The sequence below is a fragment of the Chrysoperla carnea genome, chromosome 4 (assembly GCF_905475395.1).
Source record: "Chrysoperla carnea chromosome 4, inChrCarn1.1, whole genome shotgun sequence".
Classification (NCBI taxonomy): domain Eukaryota; kingdom Metazoa; phylum Arthropoda; class Insecta; order Neuroptera; family Chrysopidae; genus Chrysoperla; species Chrysoperla carnea.
This window is the reverse complement of record NC_058340.1, coordinates 53644075-53662331: the sequence shown is the minus strand read 5'-3', so window position 1 is coordinate 53662331 and position 18257 is coordinate 53644075. Positions and strand designations below refer to the sequence as shown.

At 28.7% G+C, this 18257-nt stretch overlaps 1 protein-coding gene and 3 non-coding genes across 4 annotated transcripts; all 4 read right to left on the bottom strand.

Annotated features, from left to right (window-relative positions):
* Positions 1 to 87: 87 nt before the first annotated feature.
* On the bottom strand, positions 88 to 17676 carry LOC123298784 (TNF receptor-associated factor 5). Its single transcript, XM_044880880.1, has 7 exons — positions 17611 to 17676; positions 6356 to 6698; positions 5745 to 5864; positions 4080 to 4397; positions 3497 to 3612; positions 3287 to 3442; positions 88 to 105 (listed from the first exon to the last, which is right to left on the bottom strand). Exons 1-7 carry the CDS (start codon positions 17674 to 17676, stop codon positions 88 to 90), a joined length of 1137 nt encoding a protein of 378 aa, XP_044736815.1.
* Positions 6985 to 7122, bottom strand: Trnal-caa. The gene is made up of 2 exons: positions 7085 to 7122; positions 6985 to 7029 (listed from the first exon to the last, which is right to left on the bottom strand). It is a non-coding gene; the product is annotated as a tRNA-Leu (tRNA).
* Trnal-caa lies at positions 7439 to 7556 on the bottom strand. The gene is made up of 2 exons: positions 7519 to 7556; positions 7439 to 7483 (listed from the first exon to the last, which is right to left on the bottom strand). It is a non-coding gene; the product is annotated as a tRNA-Leu (tRNA).
* On the bottom strand, positions 10858 to 10975 carry Trnal-caa. Its single transcript has 2 exons — positions 10938 to 10975; positions 10858 to 10902 (listed from the first exon to the last, which is right to left on the bottom strand). It is a non-coding gene; the product is annotated as a tRNA-Leu (tRNA).
* Positions 17677 to 18257: the final 581 nt, after the last annotated feature.

The window sequence follows — 18257 nt, the reverse complement described above, 5'->3', positions numbered from 1 at the left end:
TCGATGACGTGAGTGAGATAATAATTTAAAAAAAATAAATTTTTAGGAAAACCAAACTACCAAAATTATTTTGAGCGTTGTAAATTATTAACCAGAGACGTTTTTCTGTAAAAAAATTTAAATCAGAATTAAACAATCGAACCACTTAAATTAAACTATGTGCTTTAAAACCGTACTTAGTTTTTTTAATGTTGGTCTCGCTAAAATAACTAGTATAAATAAATAAGTATAGTTTGCAAAGAAAAAGTTTTTATTTTCAAAAAAAATTTACTTATATTTGAAATTAAATTTTTTTAATACCAATGTTTTGACGAAAGGTGTGTGGTAATTGATGTTTTTGAGAGCTTGGCAGATATTGATATTATGATGTTCCAAAAGCTACCGAACCTGTTAAACTTTGATTTACTGCATAAATTTTATCCATAAAGTACGAATCGAATTCATAAAACCACAACTGACTCTAGACTAAAATTTAAGCAGAAAATATGCAGATTTTTTCAATTTGATTGCGTAACGATATTGATAGCGTCAATAATTTTATCTTATTAACGTATTAAAATTTTAAATTGTTTATTGAAATAGTCAAATTTGTCTTCCTCTACAAAAGAAAATCTAAATATTTTGTGTATTGAAATAAACTTTAAAAAGTTGAAAACCTTACAGCTTTTATTTTTACGGCTTCCATACGACGTTGTCTAAAAAATCAAACAAATTAAAATGAATATTTAATTTATAGAAATAATCAAAATCTTATTTTGTTATACCTACGCCCTATTTGGAGTAGTTGTAGCATACTCAATTTTTATTTTATTTTGAAAAATTTTAAAACAAAAATTAAATTTATAAAATTTTACTGGGGTAATAATGAGTAAGGTTTAATAAATTGGTTTAGTAAATAACAGGGTACTTCCTCGATTGTTGTTCTAATTTCATTAAAATTTCACAAAATTAATATAACAAAAGATACAAATAATAATAAGCACACAAGGGAACAAATTTCTACTTCTTTGAAAAACTGAAAAAATTTTACTAGTTTTGGATTACAATTGCCTAACATAACTAGAAAATGAAAATGAATTTATTGTAAGAGGTCTAAATTTACAGATACAGCCATCCTTAAAAAAATTGAAAAAAGAACAAAAAACATCGTTTAAACAATTTATATAAATTAAACCAAACAAATTATAATGGCATTAATTTTAAATTGTCCACTATTATAGAGCATTTTGAGCTAAAAGAAACCTAAAGCCTCTCTTTGACGACCTCTCCGACTTAAAGTCCGTTGACGTCAAAGCACTCCTGCTGTTCTTAAACAGCTCCAAACAGGTCCATCGAGTAGTGGCCGCGGGTGGACCAACCCTTTTTCGGTATCACAATCGATTCACTTTCCCCAATGAAATTCTAATGTCAAAATCATTTATAACCCATTGTTCTTTCGCTTTCAGAATCTCATGCTGTAAGTAGCACAAATAAATTCTTTTTTCTCGGATTTTTCTCAGTTAATGCATAAATAAATTATTTTTCTCTGGCTAGATAAACTTGTCCCGAATCTGCTTTTCCCCAATGAAATCCTAATATCAGTCATTTATGACCTATTTCCATTTCGTTCTCAGAATCTCAAGCTGTAAGTAGCTTGAGATTCTGTAGTTTTTTTTTTTTTTTGTAGATTCAGATTGCCTCTGTATCTCAACAACTACATCTATTTTGCAGCTTAATCCACTCGCTGAACTCGGTTTATCACGAGTTGCTGAGATCCTTTAGGTAGGACCATTTATTTAAACTATTTGTTTCTTTGATTTTAAATCTTTGAGGGTATTTTTGACATTTTTTCGAAATTTCGTTGTTTACTTCGGTCCACGACTTTTCAAGATCTCCAATTATAATTCCAAAATAGGAACAGTAAGCTGCTTTTATCACTTTCGTAATATTTATTAGATGTGCCATTTTTACAACATCTTTGATTTGAATAAAACTGATATTAGACCTGTCCCAACACTTTGATGACTTGAAAGGAAAGGTGAGGGTAGTGCAACAAAAATATAAGACAACTGTTCTGGCTGTCAAACCCCTGTTCCCTAGTGATTATTTGTTTTATCTGTTTGTATCAGTCTAGTCATAAACAATAAACTTAATATTTGTGTAAATCAAATCAAATTACGGGTACTTCCTAAACAAATTCTGTCCATATTGTTTTTATATTATATTTGTATACCTTGTTGTTAACAAATTTTATATACCCAAATTAAAGTTTTACTATATGTTAAATCAAAAAATAAAAAAAATTCAGAAAGCTATTATTACGTATTTTATTTATTTTCATTTATCTTTATTTCAAAATAAATTGTATCATTTTTAATATAATTATTTTCTTTCAGTATCTTGTGTGGAATAAAGATGTGTTGAGTTGATGCTTCTGTGATGTCATCACTTACTAAATTCTCGAATTTTTGTCTTGCAGTCAATTGTTTTACTAAATCTACGGACTAAAATATTTCGAAATTTATTACAACTTAAAATTATAAGATTATTACAAATAACCAATAAGGTGCTAAATAAATAAAAAAATAAGGTGCTTAAATCTTTCAATCAGTTAATTATTTTTGTGAAATAATGTTTATCCTTCTGCAGCATAAATCAAGCGTGTATGATTTTAGACTGTTTTGTAAATGTAGTTATTTTAGAACGAAAATACTCTCATTAAGGTAGTACGAGCACCAAGGCAATTTTAGATTTAGTGTTGAAATTATTTGTGCCTTATTTTCAACTTTGATGATGAATATTGTTATTTCATGAATGTAGACGAAAAATAAGAATAAATTTTTCGATATCTGCCTTGGATTTCGAAATATTTTTCGAAATATCGAAAGCTAAACTCGACCCCCCCCCCCTCCCTAAAATTTTCAGAGTTGATTTAGACTGAGTCCAAGATCATATAAAAAAAATCAAGCTTGTTATTTAAAATTGCCTTAGTGCTCATACATCTTTAAACCTTCAGTAAGCTAACTAGTTAAATATATTTGTAAATTAACGGTTATTCTTTTAAATGAAAAGTTAGTTAAAAGTTCCTACAAGTAGGAATTTGAACTGATGTTTCTTAAATGTAATTGATATTTAAATATCGATATATTTTTAAAATATCGAGATTATACTTTAACGGAAGTAGCAGGCGTTTATTTAATTTGATTGAAAAATTTTACCCTCTTAAGGTAATTGCCGAAAGGTATCTTATCTTTTGCCATCAATATTAATTATAAGGAAAACTTCACATGAACAGGCATCAACTTACTTGACTTTTACTAAAATTTTGATCCCTTAAAATTACTGTCGTAGGTAAATTGCATGGCCATTCTAAAAGCGGATCCCATTCACCTTTTAATACATGCATCGTCATTATTAAATTTCTACCTTTCCATTTACCCAATCCATTTAAATATGCAACCATCTAAAATAATTAAAATTTTTTATTTATTTTCCTACCACCTGATTACATTATTACCTGTAATTTATATCCAAAATTGTTACTTAAAAAAATTGGACTACGAAATACTGTATTATTTTCGATGGCGTCTTGCAATTTTTCTGAATACGGTGAAATTTTCCAAATAATGTGGCCTGGAAAATAAGTTAATTAGCAAATTTGGGAAAGATTTTGTATAAAGCTACAAAAAAATTGAATTTTGTTTCGAATCATTACGATGACTTGCTCCAATAATATTACCAGGATGATCACAGTTTATTTTGAAAGTTATTACGTAAGATTACGGCTACGTGGCTTTAGCAAGTAAGAAAGTGCGATATTTCATGAAACAACCAAGAAAATTATCAAATGCTCTTAAAATTTAAAAAGTTAGTAACACGTAGCATTTCCAGAGTTACCAAATAGAAATGAAGGGAAAAGATATACAGGCGCTGGCACAGTAGATTGAATTCGGGCTTTTCGTGAATTATAATTTAAAAAATATTACAACAAAAAAATGCGTTTTCTAAATTTAATTTCGTCAGCATCACGAGTCCATAATAATCAAACATCTGCCTTTAATTATTTTCGAAATAGAATGTCTTATTACTAGATTACGTACCGTTCGTGTTACTAATAATCGAACAATTATGTGCATTACTCGAACTAATTAAATCATCATAATTTTGATTTAACTGTATAAATTTTTGTTGTAATCTGTTTATTTCTTGTTCAATTAACGTAATTCTCTCAAGATTTTCGTGACTTATTTGTGTATTTGTTTTAATTTGAAATATGTTTGCGTGTTGTTTTAAACCAAATTCTTTTAACTCAGCATCAATATCATTTAAATCTGTTTTAAATTTATGTAATTCTTGTAACTGTTCATTCCAAATACCACTGATCATGACATTTTCACGATTTAAATATTCTTTAAAACCTATAAAATCGGTTTCAGAACGTAATATTATTATAAAATAATTGCATACAAAAAAACTCAGAAATAAATAAAAAAAAACTTCAGTCAAACCTTTAATTACTAATAAACTTAAATTTTACAAATATAATCCTAATAAAGTAAACATTTGTAGCTCAGGAGCTGCGTTAGCTAAGCGAATTATCTCAGAGGTTGGAAAACTAACACATTTTTCTTGAAATCGAATGTTGCATTTTTAATTAAGAATTTTTATTTCGAAAACTAAGCGTCTAGAGAAAAAATAAAAGAGTACTTTTTTGCTTAAAACTGATAAAAAAATACCAAAATGTTTTTTGTCTTGAAAAAATTCAAAATTTTGTACTTTACCCAAACCAAACCCCCTCCCATCCCTTGGTTATCCGTCGATTTTTCTCATTAACGAACTTGACCTTTCAAATACCAAAACCCTTCATATCATAGTAATGATCGAGAGAATATGGATACCTAGATATATTTAAATTATAGGGTAAAGTATTAAATCCTGCGGACAATATTTAGTTTCTTGAAATATATTGCTATTTATAAAACAGCTAAGGCAGTCAGTCTTTATCTGGAGGTGCAAGAAAGACGAATTTGTATGAGAAGAAAGGCGTCACAAAAGATTAACTAAAACTAAAAAAATGCAAATTTGTAGAGAAGAGCGCCAGGTTGATTTACAAAGACTATGGTAAAGAACGCCGGATATGGTAAAGAAGGTCCTATAGACAACAACTGTATCACGACATGGTTTATTTTCTAGAAGGCCAGAAATCGAGAGAATGATTGTGCAGGTGTGTCTTCTTTTCAAGTAAAATATATAGTTTTTTAGTGTAAAAAGTAAAAAATTAGTCTTTTACACCCTGAGTCAATAAAAAAGCAGTTGAGGAAAATAATAGACGCTCGGAAAAGACAATAACTTAGGAGAAACTTGTTCTATTTATCAATCATATATACGTTCTGTGATGCTATTCCCTGGAGTGAACTGTAAAAGTTGTATATTAAAGAGAGGACTTTTATTAACAATCGGTATGGTCATCTTATATGTATAGTGATGGTACATTATGATCTTGTATAATGGATCACAAATTATTAAAATACCAAAACTCTTTTAATGATCTAATTATTCCAGAGACCACTGCTTTTTTTAATACTTAAGTCTACTTATGGCTGCCAAATTGGCTTCTTGACGTCATAAAGTGATTTTCCTTATAAGATACGCCATTAATGTTAGCATTGGTAAAGAAACGCATGAGACTTTCATATCCTGAGAAATTTATTGACGAGTTATTATTGTTTATCGATATTATTGACTGAGATTTTATGACGTATTACCTAAAAAATCATCTTTTAACGATGCAAACTGTGAATCATGAAATTTTCGATCTTGATTTAATTCTTTACTAAATTTTGTTAATTCCCTTTCTAAATGTTCCAATATTAACAGACGTTGTTCTACATGTGTTAATGTTAAATTGATATTTGATTGTTTTTCATTTTCATCAACAATATTTTGTGTTAATTTATCAATACTATTTTTTAATTGTTTTATTAATTCATCAGTTATTTCATTTTTTAATTGAATCTTTTCAAATTCGAGTTTAATTTTTGTTTTTTCCGCGTATGCTTTTTGTGCAATATCGTTTTGTACTAATTTCAGTGTATTCATTGTTGAATCATATTCTTTACATTGTGTTATTATATCGTTATATAATCGATTTAATCGTAATATTTCATTCTGAAATGAAAAAGTTAATTATTATTCAGTTGTATTGTAAAACATGAAAACCTAAGAAACAAGTTTTTCTAACTATTCCTTGATTGGGTTAACTTTACATATCAGAGGAATTTTAATAAGTTTCGACGTTCGACACATCCATCTCGAAATTGTTTTCCCACATGCATCCCGAATTATGAAGTATTAAAATAGATACTCACATTTATACTTCGAACGACTTGTTGTTGATTTCTAATTTTTACTTCAATTGACTGAAAATCTAATGTTTCTTTTGGTGGTGTTAGACAATTTGGTGGTGTTCGATTTAAACTGGGTGGTGTTCTCCTTAACGTACTTGTTTGTGATGTTGAATTTGATGCACTATTAGAAGCCGTATAAGATGAAGGTAATGTGTTAGACAATCGTTCTAACGTTGCGTGGCTACTTAACCGGTGCCGCCGTCGTCTTTCGATGCAATCTTGTGCATGCTTTTCACGAGATTTTCTTGGTACATACACACCACATTTATATTGACATGGTTCCAAAACCTGGCCACATTGATTGATATGGGCCTGTAAATCAAAAAGACTTAAAAATTCAGAAACCATCTCGAACGTTTATTTTCTCTAGGATTGGCTCTAGAAATTCACTCCTCAGACAATACCAGAATTGTTTCATATAGCTATTTAAACATTAAACAATCAAGGTATATATACCTGACTCGCTTTTCACTATGGCTCGGTCATTCGATCATCCTGATAGTCCATACAACGTTTTAATCAATTCAAAATCGTTATTATTTCTAATTATTAATTTTTTTTAAGAATTTAAATTATACGTAAAAAAAATAAAAATATCTGTCAGAAGTGGGATTCGAACCCACGCCCTCAGAGAGGACCAGAATTATACCAGAGAGGACCAGAATATTCATGAAGCTGAATACACAGCCAAGGAATACCTTGAGTCTGGCGCCTTAGACCGCTCGGCCATCCTGACAGTTGGTCATAAAAGCTAATTTTTTTCATTTTGAAAAGTGTAAATGATATAAAAATAAAGTATATAAAATTTTACCTATTTACTTAAAATGAAAATATTTGTCAGAATTGGAACTAGGACAGTATTAAGGCAAAAACACAGATTTATCAAACTAAAGCAATGCTAAATCCATGGCCAGAAGGGGAGAGGTCTGGCCAGCTCGGTACGCTAAATCAGCTATTTTTATGATCAATATTTCTAAGTATTAAATTGATGCTAATAAATATTCTCTAAGCAAATAAATTATTAATTTATGAAAATATAAAAAAAAATTATCTGTCAGAAGTGGGATTCGAACCCACGCCCTCAGAGAGGACCAGAATTGCTCATAAAGCTGTTTACACAGCTAAGGTATACCTTGAGTCTGGCGCCTTAGACCGCTCGGCCATCCTGACAGTTAAATATTAATATTAATTTTTCAAATGTGTTCTTGTGCAAAAAATTACTATAAATAAATTAATAAAGAAATACAGATAACCCAAATAATATAATTTAATTATGAAGAAAATTAAAAAATAAATAAATAAAACTACCTGTAAATACTGTTCTTCAAACAATTCACGACAAAAATAACACGAAATACTACGTTTAATTGGCACTTTTTGCAAATTCATTTTTTAAAAATAAATTATTTAAACAAATGAGTAATATTAATAATTCACACTATCTGATTCGGCATTTTAAATATTTATAACATTTATTTATTTACAAATAAGGTGACTTCCATTTAAATACACCTGCAGTAATAATAATGTTAATACATATTTTATTAACATTGTTGTGTTAAAAAAATTCGTTGATACATCTTATCTATATAATAATAATTGAAGATTACGAAGTATAATTTTGTTGATAATAAAATTACTCATATTATTAAATATTTTTAATGTTATAATATGGAGTTACCCTACCCTAAACTGTTATCGATTATAATAATTAAATATTATGTAATTTACCTAAATTTTGTTATTAAGTAAATATTACATTATTATAAATTTATTTTTATAATATTATATCGTAAATATCCGTTCTACTAGTCTAAGAGCATAAGTATGTATTAATAAACATCTTATATTAGAATATATATTTAATTAAACTATGCTAAGAATTATTGGTAATTATGAGGGAGAGTGTCTTACCTTGGATCACAATAAATTTACATGTGTAACCTCAGAACACAACGGAGCTAAGCAGTATTTTTTTCATTTTAAGTAAATCAAAGTTAAAGTACTTGTAAAAAGTTTGATTTTTTTAAAATGAAGTTGGAAAATTTCAATTCTGAAAATTTTAGGTAGGATTGCCCAATTATTTAAATAAATAAATGACTTCAAAAGTATTCATATTTAACATTGGTCTTATAGGAAAACGATAAAAGGATGATATGTTTTCAAAGATTTTTCCAAAACTAGTCGGTAGAAATTAAAAAACAACTAGTTTAATTAAAGTTTAAACCTTAATATAAATAATTAAAAATAAAAAATTCGTTGTGCCCGACTAATTAAGAATGTATGAGCACGGTAGTGGGGACACAAATTTAAAAAAATATATTTGTTCAATTTTGATGCCGAACTATGTTATAACTTGACAATTGAAAAGTACGAATAAAATTTTCGATATCTGAAGTAATTTTCAAAATATCGAAAATTTAAAATTTTGTTTAATTATTTAGCTTTCGGTATTTCGAAAGCCAAGACAGATATCGAAAAATTGCATTCTTATTTTTGGTCTACATTTATGAAGTTGTAACAAAATTCATCATTAAAGTTTAAAATAAGGTACAAATAATTTCAACCAGAAATCTAAACCCAGGATACTAGAATAAAGCTATTAAGCTATTGTATTTGTTAATCGGAGTTAATCGGACAATTAGAGGTAATTGACTTCTAAGATCTTTCTGTTTAATAAATTACTTAATCAGATGGATAATTAAGTTGTATTTATTTTTATTATTTCGACTACCAGTTTGCTTGCATTAACTCTTATACTATACAATATGATATAAAAATGTTTCATTCTCGATTGCTAAATAGATGTACTGATTTCAGATTTGCATGAAGTTGGACTCCGTTTATGACTACAGTAATCTAATCGTTATAGAGAAATGAATAACACAAATTCGATAACACAATAAAAATTAACATATTGTAGGTTTATGGAAATTATAGGATATATTTAACAAATTTTAACTTTAAAAACAAAGAGTACCGCGTTAGCCTTCACTTCTGTTTCACCTTGACTGATATCCTCTCTTGTCCACAATTTCAAAGGTTTTAATTTTTTGGTTGCGGAAGCTTAATTTTTTTGAAAATAAAATACAGCCTATGGTACTTGCTGAATGTTAATGTAGCATTCTATAGGTGGAAAAACTTTTAAAATCGATTAAGTAGTGGATTCAAAAAAGATGTACTTGCATACAAACTTGTATTCCCTTTTTTTTACTACGTTAATAGTTAAATTTCCATAAAATTCGTTGTTAGTCAGTGTCTACATCGCGAAATGAGTAACTATACTAAATTTCAAGTCGATCGAATGTATAGTTTTAGATATCTCGTGATGAGTCAATCAGAGAGTGAGTGGTATTTCGCTTATATATTTATAAATCTGAAAAAAATTATCAGGAGATAATGTCGTTACTATTAACAGCCGTAGTTAGAGGATACGAAATAAGACCACACCTAAATTTTTTGCCTAAAAGATACATTTTACATTTAAAAAAATAGATTGACAGCCCGGTCAAAATCGGTTCCGTCGTTTCAAACACGCAAAAATTAAAAAAATTAACACAGACACTTAATTTTATTTATTTGTTAGATTGTGTTTAGCTATAGACAAAACAGATTACATTTGTGTAATCAAAGCTGCCTATATAAAATATAAAATATACAGTAGCATGCCCAGTTTATTACATACTTATATTGCGAAATTTTGATTATAACTGCAATTGACATCAGAAATAATCTGCAGGTTGATAATTCATGACGATATGCCTGTTTTTTGAATTTTATAAATCTAACGACCGTAAATTATCAGCGACTGCTTTAATATTCTATAGACTAGTTCATGGATTTTGGAACGGATACAGCCTGTTAAATCTAACCATATAGTGTTTTTGAATTATATACATCATTAGTTTGTTAACTATGAAACCCTATTTTTAAAGCTCTGCCCTATGGTTTGACTCACTTGAATTAAAGTCCAAATAAATAAGCTATCTAAATAGTGTATTCAGTTGGCTTTTTTCTTAATTTTTGCAATATTCGTATTATAGTTGTGAATGGGAATAATAAAATAAAAAAATTATCTTTTTTGGTAGTGATATAAGTTAAGTAAAACATTATTTTTACTAACTTTCGTTATTTAAAATATTTTAGATTTCATGCCACCTTTTCATTTTTGAAATTTAGTCAACATTGTCATAGTTTTATTTTCTACGGCAACTTGTTATACACGATTGTATGTGTAAAAGAGAATAATGCATTAATTCATACTACTTAACAATTTAACATTTTTCTATTAGATTTCAATCGAGTTTTCATATTATTAAGAGAGTTTTTTTACTAATTTTTCAAATGAACGCCATTTTTGTATTTTATGGATCAAAATTACACCAAATTAAATTCCGAAGCAAAAATGATACTAATAAATATTCTCATAAATTTTTCATTTATGCAATTATTAAAATGAAAAAAAAATATCTGTCAGAAGTGGGATTCGAACCCACGCCCTCAGAGAGGACCAGAATTGCTCATAAAGCTGCTTACACAGCCAAGGAATACCTTGAGTCTGGCGCCTTAGACCGCTCGGCCATCCTGACAGTTGAAAATAATTATTAATTTTTAAATATCCACAAAACTACTGTAAATAAATATATAAAGAAATACAGATAACCCAAATAATTTTAGATAACACATTTTTACTTATATAGAAATGTTTAATGAGGCGATAGATGTGCGTCAAATATTTTTGGCTTTTGACGACTTGAGTTTATTAGTAATATAATACTTCATAGTGAACTTTGTGCTCGATGGGGTGCCCAAAATATTGTGTTGTGTGCGATTGGTTCGCTATTCATGCCCTAGATTTTTGACCATTTATTATGATTTTTTAGATACCTTCCAGTACTTTCTTGATTATTGAAATTAAAATGAACCAGTTTTTCCATTTCAATCGGACTAATAACAGTTTATGAGCAATAAAAAGAAATTTTACCTCCTTTTTCAAATTCGAGTAATTGTTTTTCCGACTACCTTAAATTTTATAAATCTGAATTGGACTGCCTGTTATGGGCATAATAACTAATGAATTGGCAGCTTACAGCGATTCAAACAGGCCTTAAAAATTATTAAGGTTATACTTTTATTAGCTTGATGATTAATAATATTTAAAAAAATTGAAATAATAAAACTTTTGTGGATAGCAAAGGTCATCCCCATATCGCCCAACGTATTTTTTGAAGAACTGGTTCTTGTCTATTGTTCAAAATTCAAAAAAAAAAAAACAAATAATTTATTTGTCTGTGTTTTGTTCAAAATATTTTTGGCAGCAAGGACATTTATAAAGAATTTAAACGAATGTGCTATACAGACGAATATTTCAGTTAAGTTGATTTTATCAATTGACGAATGAGAATTTATAGTTATACTGTGATTTTATAGTTTTCTAGATAAAATAATAGTTTAAATAAATTTAACGTGACAAAATACAAGACGAGCCATTCTAATTGATAATGGGAAAAATATTTTAGGGTAACTAATTTACAGAACATTTGTTCAAATCCAAAAAGGGGACTTCCTTTAGGCACCTTGAATGACCTTGATCTCCAGAGTCACCTAAAACTCACCTCAGACTCTTTACTGATAAGATAGAAAAACGCATAGGAACTAGCTTTTTGTACAAAACAAACATCTTTTGTTCGGCATATTTTAAGAGAATTAAATAGTTTCGATAAAAAATCATTCAAAAAATAGAGTAGTTCCGAAAAATAGAGGTACCAATAAAGTTTGTTACCTTGTTTTTTTAAACACTCATCACTAAAATGTGATGACTTGCCGAAGCTTCTCTTTTAGAAATTGAACTTTCTGAAATTTCGTCGCCATTGCTTGTATCTGAGTTCTGCAACTTTTGTCGCCAAAACCAGTTTTGAATAGAAAGTTTTGCTTAAACTTCATCAAACTGTGAGTAATATCAACAATATTGTTCCTTGCCAATGCCATATTCACAGTGTATCGATTTCAGCGTCAGGTGGCAGAAAGTGGAACTAAATTAAAATGACTAAGCTAGGCAAGTTGTTAAATGTTATCGATCCAAGCCATTTGCCTGGCTTCTTGATTGAATGAGTGAATACCGTTCTATACGCTACTTGTACGGTGCCGTCTAGTAAAAAGGCTAGCCTGTTAACAGAACGGCTAATTATGTTGACTGCGACATATACAATTGATCAATTCTCAAGGGGTAAAATGGTAAATAAAAATTCCTCTATTAAAACGCACTGCAAGAAAACTGTCTATCATAAAAATAATGTACAATCACTACATAGTATAAAACAAAGTCGCTTTCTCTGTCCCTATGTCCCTTTGTATGCTTAAATCTTTGAAACTACGCAACGGATTTTGATGCGGTTTTTTTTAATAGATAGAGTGATTCAAGAGGAAGTTTATATGTATAATAACATCCATTAAATAGTGGAGAAGTACTGCTATTTTTGAGGTTTCTAAAGTGATGTCGTAAATAATTACATTTTTTCCGCATGCATTGCAAACGCAGGCAGAACCCTACGAGTTTTATCAAAATAATGTACTAAGTATTGTACACATTGAAAAGGTTACAGAAAAGTTGCACCCGTGCGAAGCCGGGGCGGGTCGCTAGTAAATATTAAATAACTTTTATTAATTATAATCACGCAATTTATATTTTAATTATACGCAAGCATAGTAGTGGCTAGACTATACACAAAACCGCATTTTATTTGAAAAAAATTTGATGTAAATGAACACGGAATACGTCTTTATAGAGATTAGTGACTACCTAGATTACGCTTAAAAAGCAACTTGAGTTATTAACGCCCTATTGTCATGAACAAAAAAAAATTGGGTTGTTAAATAAAAAACAATTATCAATTTTTGCAATTATTTCAATTCTTGTATTATATATAAAAACTAGCGGCCCCGACGGACGTTGTCCCGTAAAAACGTAACTCCAATTCATGAATACCTATACTACGTTTAGCCTGTCCGCTAAGCCCATCCCGCTAAACCCCAATTTAACTCCTATTTATTGGAGTGGCCTGACCTTCGACCTTTGGCCTGACCTTTGATAGTAGAGCTCGCTGCGCTCGCATATGGCTCTAATAAATGCCTATTGACAATACCTGAATACTATTAAAAATACATAGTACACATAGTATACATAATGTGATATGATTTATATGCGCTCCCACCATTTAATGAAATTTCATTTTTTTGGTACGGAGCCCTCAAAAACAGTTGTACTGGACCAAATTGTAAATCTAAACCATTCTCCAATCCCCTTGAACTCACACAAAAAATTTCATCAAAATCGGTCCAGCCGTCTAGGAGGAGTTCAGTCACGTACACACGCACACAAGAAATATATATATTAAGATAATATTGAATATCAGAGATGAAAAAATTTAAATAAATTCAATAAAATTATAAATAAATTCTAATAAAAACTTAAATAAAAAAATTCATAATTAAAAATATTCCAGCGTGTTTTATTCATGATATAATGATGGCAATTTTACTTTTATACACTGGATGTTTAAAGATATAACTAAATTTACCTACCTCTACCTACCTCAATTTTTCTGTTTATTATAATTATGTTTCAGGTAAGTTATCCATTACCACTGGACAAAGACTTGTTTTTATAAATATAAAGGATTCTGCACAAAATGTAAACAGAAATACTGTCTATTGATCCGAATATCTTAAAAATCCATTTAAATATTATCAATCATTATAGGCAATACTTACTACATACATGTATTTTTTTTATAGAGAAAATCGTTTTAATGTAGGAAAATATTAAATTTTAAATGTCGAATAATTCAAGATCGTATCATATATTTTCTTTGAGTCAATGGCCAATTTTACTTAGAAACATAAACTATGTCCTATAAAGAATTAAGAGACCCAGACTCAAAATTGTAAGTATTTTTTTATATTGGTTTTATGCAGGGTCCAAACTCACTTTATACATTTTTTATAAGAAAAAGTGAAACAAAAATAATTTTATATTACAGCATAAAAGAAAATCATCTTTTAGTGTTGAATTTTCCAGCGATAATAAATTACGAATTCCATGAGAACATATACGACGAAGAAAATTTCGTTTATGCATTTGGCAACGGAATCCTAGAAATCTGGTGCAAATCTGTCACGCAACTTCCATATGGAAAAGACTCATATTCCACCAAAATTCATTCTAAGCTTTACTTTTACGATACTTTTTTAAACTAAATTTTCATCTTTAAAGTTCGCTTAGTGGAATAAAGTTTGTATGAATTTATGGTAACTAAACAAAATTGAACTAAATTAATTCCTTTACACTGAATTGTAGTCTGTGCATGGAGGTAGAAACCAGAATATTAAATATCAAATAATATTATGTGTGTATGGTTTCCGTAAACACTTATTAACAAAGTAAGGTAATAACTACATATGTATAAGATTATCAATACATGCAAGTTTTTTTTAATCACAAAATCTACTGTGTGTAACGGGATGTTTAGTTTGACATTCTCATTTTTTAACAAACAATGTTTATGTAAAGGTTTTGACTAAAAAAGAAAAATTTTTAACTTCTCTCAAAATATGAGGTTTTGAAAAATATAAATAATTTCAAGAGACTTACTAAGAAACTATAGAAAAAAAGAAAGTTGAAATCTGGTAGATGGATCCTAAAGTAGAGGGGTTATTCATCATAATTTACATTTCGAGCCTTTACAATAATTTTAAGGGGATTAAAGTAGGTGTCAATGTTTTTTGAAAGGAAAAATTTCATTTTAAAATTAGTTTCAAAACATGTAGATTTCAAAAAAAGAAAATTATTATCGCACTAGAAAAAAATTTTTCTCAGAAAAAATTTATTCTGTGGGAAAAGAAAAGTATTTGTAAGACTCAATTGAATTATGTGGCTCACTTCTTACGTCCTGTGCACGCTATACAAATTTCAGGTCGATTTCTCTTTTCGTTTTTGAGTTAACGTGTCCACATACAGACGGACAACCGAGAATGGACTAATTAGGTGATTTTATAACAAACTTAGGAATAAACTTAGTATATCTTGATAGACATTAAAAAATTATTTTTCCTAAAAAAAGTATTTTTGAGGAATAAATTTTTTCCCAGACGAAATTCAATTGTTTGTGATTCGAAATTACCTACATTTTTCGAATAATTATTGACAGAAACAATTAGGTACCTCCAATGCTTAGATGGTAATCTATGTACCTTATGTTCCTTCCTGTGATCCCAAAAACGTACTTTGCTAATGGAGCTTACATGCTTGATATTATTAATATAGAAAAAATTTATTCTTATTGAAATTATTTTTAAAAAAATGTTTACTATAATTTCATTACATAATAAAATCCATTGTAAAATTAAAGTCTTGTGTTGTCTATTCAAAAAATGACGCATCATTACGAATTTATTTCTTACCTACTCCAAGCAAATAAGATATTTGGTTACTTAAATTCTGAAACGAGCAGTTTCTCAATGTCAAGTGGTATCTCACAGCACCTGGAAAATTATATTTATTTATATATATATACAGGGTGAGTCTTTTTAATCTATGTATCTGAATGTTTCACCAGAGGCGCCACCTATTAAAAAATGACCTCCACAAAAATTGTAGAGTTTGTTGTGGACATCATGTTTTGACACTTTTGATTAGAAAGTTGATCCTTATAAAGAAACTAACAATTTTTATTTAAAACATTTTTTCGAAAAACGTTAGCTTTCGGAGGAAATGCGACTTAAAAATATGTCATTATTGCGCTTAAAGTTTATCGATAATTGTAGGTCAAAGTGATGGACATACGCGAATGTCTTCTATAGCCTATGGCTACTTTGGCTAAAGCATATATCCGTAGTTAGCGTGTTTTCTTTTGATTAAATGCAATAATGACATATTTTTAAGTCCAATTTCCTCCGAAAGCAAAGGTTTTTCGAAAAAATGGTTTAGATGAAAAATGTTTGTTTTTTTTATGAGGATCAATTTTCTAACGTAAAGTGTTCTTCTATCTCTTACCGTTTAGGATCTAAATTGGCTATTATTTACACCCTGTAAATATGTAGTGATTTTTGATGATTTTTTAGGATTTTGTATTTATATCTGAAATATCGCATACAGAAATTAAATCATGGAAAGAAAATAATATAAATACTGACCTTTTGTGGTTATAATATTCCTTGAATCACATATATTTATAACGTTTTCTTTTCATAACTTCGTTTTTGTATTCGGTATTTACGTTATAAGCATCAAAATCTTAAAAAATCAGCGAAAAAAATTAAAAAATTTAAAGAAAATACATGAATAACAAATTGCTAATTTGTCAGGACTATATTACAATCGTCGAGTCGAGGTCAACAAGAGTGCAGCTATCTCACTTTTAAAATTTATAGCGGAGTTATTAGCTTCCTTATCAACTTAATTAAAAAACAAAAGTATGTGTGAAATATGCTCGATAATTATACTGTTATATATTTATGATAATTTGTTTGGAACATTTCATACGACAGACAGAAGCCTTAATTATCAAACACGGTTTCACAACAATTTTGTTTCGTAGGAGAGTTTTTTTTTTTGGAATCTGTATTTTTTTTTGTCCCTTTGACTCTTCTTAAACCACTTAATATTATGGTTTGGGTTGATAAGGAATTAGGATCAGTATTAAGTAGACCCACTACTCGAAACTACCTACAAAGCAGCCTTCTATCTTTTGTTCGTGTATCTCTTACCAGTCATGATTCTAAAATGGCTTCTAAATGTAACAACCCTAAGAATTCGTCTTTTGAATTCAAAAACTTTTGAAAACTAAAATACTCTAATTTTATATAATGAACTTATATTAATACTTATCCCAGTGTATACAGGATGTTTAACATAAAGTGTGATTTAATTTCAGTTTCACATTTTTGCAACCCTGTAAACTAGAAAGTCGTGAATACTGTCGCTAGTTTCAAACGTCTTTTATAGGAAGATTATGACCAATTTAATGGTCTTATTTAGCGAACAATTTTGGTAACATTATAGCGTGCGTTCGTTCAGCCGAGAATAAAATTTTGTTAGTGGTAGCGTATAGGGGAAGAACCAGAATTATGTATTTGCTGCCGTTCACAAATTTTGATTCTTTCTTAATTCTTACCTCTGGTGCTTTAGAGATTTGAAACTGCACCCATATAAATTATTGAAAATTACCTGGAACGAATCAACTGTGGCCATTTGACTGGCATCATTTTTCATAGTTAATGAATTATACCTCATATTCGATTAAAGTATGATAAACTAAAGAAACATATTTTTTGTAATGAATTTTTACCTATAATAAATTTATGGTAAAAAATAACAAATTTAGGCAAAAATTTTTTTTGGATAAAAACCATGTAATTACAGAATAAAAACCTTGTGGAATCGTTTGTAGTATTTTTTTTATTAAAATATGTTAATGCAGTTTAAAATATGTGAATGCACATTTTATTAAAAATTTTCCAGAATATGTAGTATATATTATTCATTAAAACAAAAATATTCACAAAACAAGATATAGACTAGTAAGAATTTTAGAAAATCGAACTTCATATTACCTTTGGGCAAAAAGTCTTTTACGCCTATTTTGACTCTACTGAATCCGAATATGGCGGTTGCAGGCGGCAGTCGGTTTGCATTCGGAGAGACTAGATGAAAAAAAAAACGTAACAAATTTATATTATCTATGGAAACATAATAAAGTGTAACAAAAAAACGAAACCTATGTATTAATAATTAGATAATTAATTCCGATAACTTCTGATTATTAATAAGAATATGTCTATTTTCCAAACTTGATACATAACTAAATAATTCAT

What these genes read in the sequence shown, in the direction of transcription:
- LOC123298784 (XM_044880880.1), bottom strand. Translation starts at nt 17,676, where the DNA reads ATGAGGTATAATTCATTAACTATGAAAAATGATGCCAGTCAAATGGCC. An exon ending in CCACAGTTGATTCGTTCCAG is followed by an intron (nt 6,699 to 17,610) that starts GTAATTTTCAAT and finishes TTTGATTTACAG; the next exon opens with GCCCATATCAATCAATGTGG. An exon ending in TCAACAACAAGTCGTTCGAA is followed by an intron (nt 5,865 to 6,355) that starts GTATAAATGTGA and finishes TAACACATGTAG; the next exon opens with AACAACGTCTGTTAATATTG.